General features: G+C 58.0%; 1 protein-coding gene across 1 annotated transcript in view; it reads right to left on the bottom strand.

Annotated features, from left to right (window-relative positions):
• Positions 1-9,240, bottom strand: part of PASK (PAS domain containing serine/threonine kinase) — a 37,690-nt gene that overhangs the window by 14,747 nt on the left and 13,703 nt on the right. The window contains 3 exon segments of the mRNA XM_035006712.1: positions 3,820-3,980; positions 5,701-5,869; positions 7,693-7,953. Coding sequence (XP_034862603.1) covers positions 3,820-3,980; positions 5,701-5,869; positions 7,693-7,953 — 591 coding nt within the window.

Genomic DNA, 9,240 nt, shown 5'->3' with positions numbered 1-9,240 from the left:
CCATTCCTGGGCTGGCGGGTTTCCTTCTGGGATGCTGTCCACTCTGAGGATTATAACATGGATGATGTAGTTACTTAGGGGCCATAGAAGAATCAAAAGGAGAGATCACATGGGTCCCCCTCTATTAAAGACAAAGCACTCAACACCATGAACTATGACCAACTCACAAATAAATCGTCATTTAGCAATGATTTAGCACTGAGCACCCAGGACCATGTCCTCAGGGCTTTGGTCAGCATTTTCATTTCGCAGTGAGTGGGGCTCCCTGACAGCCGTGCAGCCGGCCTCGGCCCACCCACAAGGTGCCTGGGAGGGGGGAGAAAGGAAAGAGATTGTGCGTTCTGTGCACCGCGCAATGGTGACGTGTGACTGGCTACAAATACCATCAGAGGTCACAGCTGACAGGGAACCGAGCCTGGCACAAGAAGGAGGGGCCGCAAGAGCAAGGCCTCATGGGGGGCGGGGGCTAACTGGTTCCTAAGAGCCGGGACGCAAGCCCACAAGCATGCTCAGCGTGGAGGCCACGGAGGGAGAGGCCACCTCAGAGCCGAAGGGCAATCACAGAGCCCAGGGCGCTAGGTGGAGACCCCTCCTCTGCAGCGGGCCCGGCCATGGTGGCCCCACATGACAGATGCAGCTGAGCTCCTGCCTGGGGTCAGCCCCAGGCCTAATGCCAGCACCGAGACCAACAGAATGTGGCCGTGCCCAGCCTCGCTGGGGGCAGAGGTGCTGATGACCAGAGGTTTGTAAAGAGGCACAAGGGAGAAGGACCCCACACACGGTCAGGTTCCACAGAGGAGGGAGCTGTGAGCCAGGCCCTGAGGGGCAGCAGCAGTTTTCTGGAGAAACTGAGGGGTGGGACAAGGGGCGTATAGAGGTCAGGCAAAAATCATCTATGTCTCTCGCTACATCTCTCTCTCTATCCATTCACCCCACGCCACCCCAGCAAATGACCAGCCCTGTGCCAGCCCCTAGGAAACAGCACGTTCTCTGCAAGGTCAGAAGATGAATGAGGAAGAAAGGTCTCACTCCCCTTTCTAAGCAGTACAGCCAACCCCTCCGAGGTGGGCACCTGGGGTCAGGCCCCAGGGCGGTGAGGGTAACCCTTCCGAGGTGGGCATGCAGGGTCGGGCCCCAGGGCAGTGCGGTAACCCCTCTGAGGTGGGCATGCGGGGTCGGGCCCCAGGGCAGTGCGGTAACCCCTCCAAGGTGGGCGTGCGGGGTCGGGCCAAGGACAGTGCGGTAACCCCTCTGAGGTGGGCGTGCGGGGTCGGGCCCCAGGGCAGTGCAAGCAACCCCTGAGATGGGTGTGTGGGGTCAGGCCAAGGGCAACTCTGCCCCCACATCCCATCCCCACACCTCTCCAGCAGCCAGGTATTGCAGTGTCACTAAATTCTGGCCACGGTGAAGAGAAGAAGCGGTAAGTAGGCTTCTGGGAGAGACTTTAAGCACAGGGAAGGCTCCTCTCCTCCCCCCTCCTCCCCTCTACTCCACTGTCCAAGCACAGGTGCCCTGGGGACCTGAGACCCCCACCAACTTATCTCAGGGGCGCTTCACTCAAGGTCACAACGCCTGACCTACAGCCTAACAATCCACTTGGCTTCATTACCAACTGGCTACAACCAATAAGGCGGAGCTCCCAGGGCTCCTGGGAGAACTGGGGAATCAGGAGCCAGCACGACCCCAGTCCCCAGACACAAGACACTCCCTACATCATGATTCTGACCTGCCTTCCCACCTCCCAGTCTCTCTAGGTTTACTGAGTCAGCTCATTTTCTGTTAAAGAATATGTCTTAGTGAGTGAGCAAGGGAATGAGTGAATGAATGAGAGAATGAATGAGTTAGTAGGTAAATGAGCAAGTGATGAGTGAGTGAATGACGGAGTGAGTGAGGAAGTGAGCACATGAATGAATGAATGAGGGTGGGAGTGAGTAAAAGAATAGGTGAATGAATGAGCATATGAGTGAGTGAGTCAGCACGTGAGTGAACATGTGAGTGTGACTGAATGAGGAAGTGAATGAGCGTGTGCATGAGTGAAGGAATGAAGGAGCGAATGAAGGAGCAAATGAAGGAAGGAGTGAATGAGAGAAGGAGGGAGTGAATGAATGAATAAGTAAATGAGAGTGAATGAAAGGGAGTGAATAAGCACTGTGTGAGTGAATAAGTAAATGAATGAGTGAGTGAATGAAGGAGTAAATGAATGAGGGAGTGAATGAAGGAGTAAATGAATGAGGGAGTGAATGAAGGAGTAAATGAATGAGGGAGTGAATGAGTGAGTGAATGAGCACTGCATGAGTGAATGAGTGAGGGAGGGAGGGAAGGAAGGAGGGAGGGAATGAGGGAGTGAATGGAGTAAGTAAAGGAATGAGGGAGTGAATGAGTGAATGAATACGGGAGTGAATGAGTGTGTGCATGAATGAGTGAGGGAGTGAAAGAGTGAGGGAGGGAAGGAGGGAAGGAGTGAGGGAGGGAGGGAGTGAGGGAAGGAGGGAGGGAGGGGAGGATGGAGGGAGGGAAGGAGTGAGGGAGGGAAGGAGTGAGGGAGGGAGGGAGGGAAGGAGGGAGGGAGGGAAGGAGGGAGTGAGGGAAGGAGGGAGGGAAGGAGGGAAGGAGTGAGGGAGGGAGTGAGTGAATGAATGAGCGACTGCAGGGACCATTGCCTCTGACGGGGGCTTGGGGCTGGCGCTAGAACTTGAGCTCACCACCACCCGACGGGAAGGCAGGAATGGGCTCATCTGGTTCCCCATCCTGGCAGCAGTGAGGACCCTTGGGGCGGGGCGCGCGGGGGGTCGGACCCAGGGGCACGCAGCACAGAGAGGCAGAGAGCTCACCCCCGGCAAGGAGCAGAAAGCCAGGGAGTCTGCGCAAATGGCAGGAAAGCACCATGATGCGGGTCAGCGGGCAAACACCCACGTAACCCCGTGAGCCACACGCGAGTCAGGAGTTAAGGCTCGCACGTTCAGGTGCACCGTGCACCGTGCGATCCCATGTGCGCTGCAGGAGCAAAAGCAGCTGCACACGCGTGCACGGACATGGGCGGGTAGGGCCTTCGATCGGGGCGGGGCGGGGGCGGGGCGCCAAGGCTTTGTGGGGGGCGTCTCCTCTGGGGAACCAGGCACGGGGACTTGCACTTTTCACTGTTACTCTGCTGTCCTTAAAAAAAACCACATATCCAGCTATTGTAGATTTTTAAAATAATTTCAAGAAAACTGAAAAACACACCAATGTGGATAAATCTCACCAACAAAACAATGAGCAAAAGGAACCAGAAATAAGGGATGGCCTAGGTCAAGTTCAAGGACAGATACCTGTGACCTCAGTCCTACCCCAGGGCAGTGAGGGCGCGAGCGAAAAGGCCCATGGCAGGTTAGTGTGTGCTGGGCATCAGAGATTTTTAAAAGAGAAAACTAGTCGAAAAACCACCAAAATGCTGCACACCATGGGCTAGGATCAGCTAACCAGGGATGAGCAACGAGCTTCTATTTCTGCTCATCTACGCTTTCCACGTTTTCTAACGTGAACCTGCTCTACTCGCAACAGAATACTTTGTGATTCAAAAACGCACAAAGAGAACAGATACAAATGATTTTTGCAATGAGAACACGAGGCTTCCAACGGTTCCCTGGAACCGACCCACCTTCCCTCATCCACGGACCAGGAAGGTCTCCTGGCGACTGCTGCGCACCACGCCAGGGAACGCGGGAGAAGTGGCACCCAGCAGGCGTTCAGGGGCTGTGAGCTGTGCGCACCACCACCATGGGCTCCTTCACGGCCCCCCGCCGGCCTTCACCTCAACACCCCGCGCCTCCCACAGAGGACTTACCCGGGAGAGGGCGGACGCGGGAGGGAGGAAGGGAGGCCACCTCCAGGGTCTGCTTGGGCCTGGGTCCCAGCGAAGGCTTCTTGGCTTCCCACTGGCTCCAGGCTCTCCCCTCGTGGCAGAACGTGGTCTCCAGCAAGCGTGCCGTTAGCCCTTGGATCTAGCGGCAACAGCAGAAGGGACTGTGCCCATCCGTAGCACACCTGCTGAACGAGTCTCCTCCCCTACCCGCGACTCGTGAGCAGTGGGGGGCCCCGACCTGACCTTAGAAACTCCGGCAAGCCCATGTCTACGGCGTGTCGCAGACCAACGGCCTCTCGCCACCCTGCAGTGCGCCACGCCCCTGCTGCCCTGCCTGGGCCCTGCCTTCGGCCGGCAGGGTCCCACCAACGCCGGAGCTGTCCCCTCGTCTGCCGTGAGCTCCAGGTAAACACCAATGTCCCTACCGTGACTCCCACGGGCCTGGCCCTCTGGTCTCCCTGCCACACCTGGACCTCCTCCCTGTCCCCAGAATGCCTCTCCTGCCTCCTCTGGTCTTCACTAAAAGCCACCTTCCCAAGGGGCCCTCCCAGGCCCCTGGACCCTGAGACGGCACACCCTCCCCCCGCTCTGCTCTTCCTCCTGAACGCTGGTCACCTTCCAGCCTGTCCCTGTGTGTCCCAGGGTCCTGGAATCAAGCCCCGCAGCGGGCTCCCTACTCAGCGGGCAGTCTGCTTGTCTCTCTGCCCCTCCCCCTGCTCATGCTCTCACTCTCTGTCTCAAATAAATAAAATCTTTGGGAAAAAAATTAATTTAATTTAATAAAACAGAATGTTGCAATCTAACCTCTGATGCCTCAAAAGCGACTCGTGGAGCATGGCCACCCTCCCCAGCCTCGGGTATGGGGCCCCGTGCTGAAGAAATCTTCCACAGAGCCCAGAAAACTGAGCACCGTCCAGCGACAGATCAGACACCGCATGCATGGCCCCCTTTCCCCCTCAGGGACTGTATTACACCCACGTGTGTGTTCATTCAAACAGCAGGTCCATCCTGCGGTGACAGCACGTAGGCAATGTGTTCCGGGGCGCCCTGAGCCTGCCCCGTGCAGCAGCCTCCAACAGGGCCATGGGAGAGCCCCCTGGACACGCGATCGCCTGATGCTCCCCAGCAGCCCCGTTTCATTTCCTACGTCCCCTCCCAGGGGGACGGCACCCCGTCAGCCTGGCTGGGTGTGCAGCAAGGGCGCGGCCCAGGGAGAGGGCGCTGGGAGAGAGGGGCCCTGCAAGCTGGGAGTGCTCCTGAGGCAGAACCGGGGAGCAGCTCCTCCTGGCTCCTTGTCCATGGGAAGGTGAGCACCAAGGGGGCTGCCAGGAGGCCCCAGTGCCTTCCCAGGAGCATAGGCACTGGCTCTGAGGTCCTATGCTCCCAGGTGCCCCAAAGCCACAGTGGCACCCTTCAGGGCAGGGGCCGTGCGCCCACACGCTCCCCTACGATGTTCATGTCGTGGGGACTTAAAGCACCATCAAATGCTAAATTAAAAGTATAGGGGCTAATCCTAACAAGCACGTATGGCAGGACTACTAAACCTAGGGGTACTCTGACAGGCTACGTACGGCTCCACAGATCTACTTGTCAAAGACTGCCCATAAGCTACCTCCGTCCTACATCCAGGCACATGGTGATGAGAAATCCCCCGGGATCCTCTCTATGCTCGCATATGTGTCCCATCCCCTGGGAATACGGAAGGCCTACGAGCGACAGAGGACATCCAACCCACGATAGCCCAGCGGCCACTCGCTTCCACTCTCCACCCCGCCCAGTACGCCCGTGCCCCGAACGCCTCCCCAGCTCCCTCGGAGGCGTAGAGCTGTGTGCACCTGTAAGAGGGAGGCTGGGCTTACCCGTGGCCTGGCCGGCCGGGTTCCAGCTCTGCCGGGGGCCCACCCTTGTCTCCCCAGGCTCACTCTGGTTGCCAGTGTCCAAGCAGTCGGCCAGGTCTGGCAGAGGTAAAGAAGTGTCACATGCAAGGCCCATGTACTGGTAGAAGCCGGGAATCAGGAAAGTGATATTCTAGAAAACAAAGTAACGTTTCAGAACCTGGACCACAGGCCCGTCCCCCCATCTAACCTGGGGAGAGAATGAAAACCACGTGAGCAAGTCTCTGGACAAGGTTAGGAAAGACGCCAGGTTGTATTCCTTTTCACAGACCCACAAAGCCCCTCTGACACCCAACAGGGAATTCATGATTTTTCCCCCTTTTTCTTATGAAAAAGACAAAATCAACAACTCTGAAGCTAGTTATACCAACACCTCCATGTCTCCCAAGCTGATGTCTGGCCTTTGCCCATGTCGCCCTGACGCCTGGAAGCCACGCCTTCAAACTCCACCTTATGTGGCACGCAGAGAGTGACGGGGGCCCAGCATAGGGACAAAGGGGCCTTGGGCACAGGAAACTGGCCCCTGGGTTCCAGCAGGCATCTTTGCTGTGCTGGCCGTGGCCTCAGCACAAGGGTCCCAGGCCAAAAGCTGCAAGGACACTCGCTTTCTCTGAACCCATGTGCCACCCCTGCTCCCAGAGGGGTGCCCGCAGCCGTGTGAATCCAGAACACAGTCTAACCTCAGAGGCAGGGTACTTCCACCCCCCACACACTCCCTAAAAGGACCCAACCCCTCAACATTCCTGCGGCAATCACTTGTCTGAAAATCACACTAAGCGTGTTTTCATTAACTTCAATCAAACTGAGTTTGCCTTCAGTTAACTAAATTTTAGCTTACTTGTTCCTTAGTATTTCTATTAGGAAACAGACAGGGACCCGTTTTTGGAGGCTCAAAAGATGGCTGACTGTCACTGGGTCTGGGGTCGGCCCCACTGAGAACGACAAGAGGGGACTCCCTCCCTCCGTTTGCAGAACCCCTGGAGAACAGGTGTTCAGGGAAAGGCTGCAGGCCCCTAAGAGCCAGACCGGCCAGGCCACAGACACGGGGACCGCTGGACGTCAAAACCCCACTCAGCAGTGACCCTCCTGCCACTGAGTAGGGGGCCCACGTCCCCTTCCCAGGACCCCGGGACCATCTGAGGAGGACATGCCACGGCTGCCTGAGACGCTCACCTGCCCTTGGAGCTCAGCCCTCAAGTGACACCAGCCCAGCCATAGGCCCAGCCAGCCAGACATACGAGCAGACACGTCTTAGGAGGACGCCAGCCCCAGCTGACTCTACATGGAGCGCAGTGACTCGTCCTGCTAAGCGCAGCCTGGAGGGCCAATTTGTGACCTAAATTCCAGATTGTCATGTCTGGGGCCCCAAGCTTATGGTGGTTTGCAGCAACAGATACAGACTGCTCGGCCCAGCCGCAGATGAAAATGGGGCAGCGGACATCCCTGACAGGCCTGGCTCCCGCTGTGCAGAGACCTCCACCCCACGCTTGAGAAATTCAGAGAAAGCTCAAGCCAAGGAAGAAGTTTATAGACACACCTTCCTCTGACCCTGACCCCATGAGAGGCCCCCCAGGATGGCCCCCAGGGCAGAGGAGGTGTGGACAACCCTGACCTCCGGGCGCCCAGCTGTGACATACACCCTCGTCCGGTAACAGACCAGACCTCGCTCAGGACAGGTTTCGAGGCAACAGCCCCTCCCTCTCCAGGGACAGCATATGGAAACAAGGCTCTGGAGACAAGGCTCTGGAGACGGTCCCGGGGGTCACTGAGTGCCCAGCGTGGGGTCCAGAGAAATGAGAGCCGCTAGGGAGAATGGTGCCCAGCATGCCCCGGGAAAGCCAGTGGGCCAGACTAGTAGACATGGAGGTACAAGGCCTGTGACAAGCACACGTCCTCACTGAAAGCGGACCGGGCCCCTGCAGGGGAGGGCAGGCTGGCCACCCAGGGAGGGCCCACCTTGCCCAGGAGCTCCGTCTTCCCGTAACCGAACAGCATCAGTGCAAAGCTGTGGTTGATGCCGTAGATGGTCCCGTCGGGCAGGAGGGTGATGAGGCCGCTGATGGTGGAGAACACCCAGATGGATGCCGAGTAACCCAGCTCGGGGACTGCACTGCTGTCTTCCACCACCTCGCTACTGGACTCAGATTTCAGTTTTAAGCTCAGGGGGAAGGTGGTACCATCCTTGGCTCTCCCAACAGACCTCTGAATCTTGAGATTCTGGAAGAAACACACACCACCGAGCTGACAGCAGCATCTCACGTGGCCCAAGCTTTGAGTCTTTACAGCTCTAGACTTGAACCCATCCACGCGTCATGGGGAGCAAGCCCAGAACACCTCACTCCCCACACTGCTCCTCCTTCCCCAATCTCCCTGCACCCCACCTCTACCCCAGGGAAAGCAGAGCCCTGACCAGGAGCTGAGTCTGGTGGCGAGGGCATCACAGTCTAGCAGCTGCCCCCCACTCCAGAAAGGCCTGAGGACAGCACACACCAGGGCAACCAAGAAACACACAAGGACTGGCCTCATGTCTGCGCTAACCCTGCAGGGAGGGAGGGCGGGCAGGTTTCTCCCCACCGTCTGCCTTGGGCCCCCAGTAGCCCCAGGGTCCCCCCCCGCCACGGATGGACCCTAACACTCACTCTGTCCTCCAGCCTGAGGGCCAGCCATTTCCAGCTGTTGCTGACCGTCCATCTGTGCCTCCTCAGCACCTCTATCACTCACAAAACCACATCCTTGCCCTGTTTCCCTGCCTTAAATACTTGGAATGTATCCAGTTTTGAGTAAATCTTGACCAAGTCCACATCCTAACCAAAGGCTTTGAGAGTGTGCTCCCTTTGGGTTTCCAGATGGCACACCAGCCCAGGGTTGTGTGTCTACCCCTCACCCAATCCCACCTGCCCTTTTTAGGGTCCACCCTGGGAGACAGGAGATTCTGAGGGAGCCCAAGTTGTGGGCATGGCCCGGAATGCAGGGGAGATTCCAATCCCCCAGCGCTGCGCCCTGAACAGGCTCGGACTTAGAGACACCAGGCTCCCCGTGCCAAGGCTGCAGGCCAGGCCCCAGGTCCCAGGGGGCCCTATAAGGAATGAGGGGTGCAGCGCCAGTCTCTGCTTGCTGCTGGGGTGTCGGGGGCCCCCGTTTGAGGCTATCACAAATGTGCTGCTGAGAACAAGCCCGCACGTGCCCTCTGGCACACACTTCTCTCTGATGCGTGCCCAGGGGGGTCTGAGGCGGCCCGTGGTTACGTGGAACAGATGCTGCCACAGGATCCAAGGTGGCTGAGCCAATGGATGCTCCCACCAGCTCGGGACAGAAAAAAGGACACAGAGACAATAAGGACTGGCGGTGGAGTGAGGGCTCCAACCAAGCTGGAAGCTTAAAAATAGCAGAGACCCAGCTCAGAGGGCTCAGCTCCGAGCCTCCGGCCGGCCAGACAACCCGGGAGCAGAGACCCAGCTCAGAGGGCTCAGCTCCGAGCCTCCGGCCGGCCAGACAACCCGGGAG

Source organism: Mirounga leonina, unplaced genomic scaffold, assembly GCF_011800145.1.
Source record: "Mirounga leonina isolate KUSES-001 unplaced genomic scaffold, KU_Mleo_1.0 Mir_151, whole genome shotgun sequence".
Classification (NCBI taxonomy): domain Eukaryota; kingdom Metazoa; phylum Chordata; class Mammalia; order Carnivora; family Phocidae; genus Mirounga; species Mirounga leonina.
Note: the sequence above shows the minus strand (reverse complement) of the source record. Positions and strands in the feature narration are given on the sequence as shown.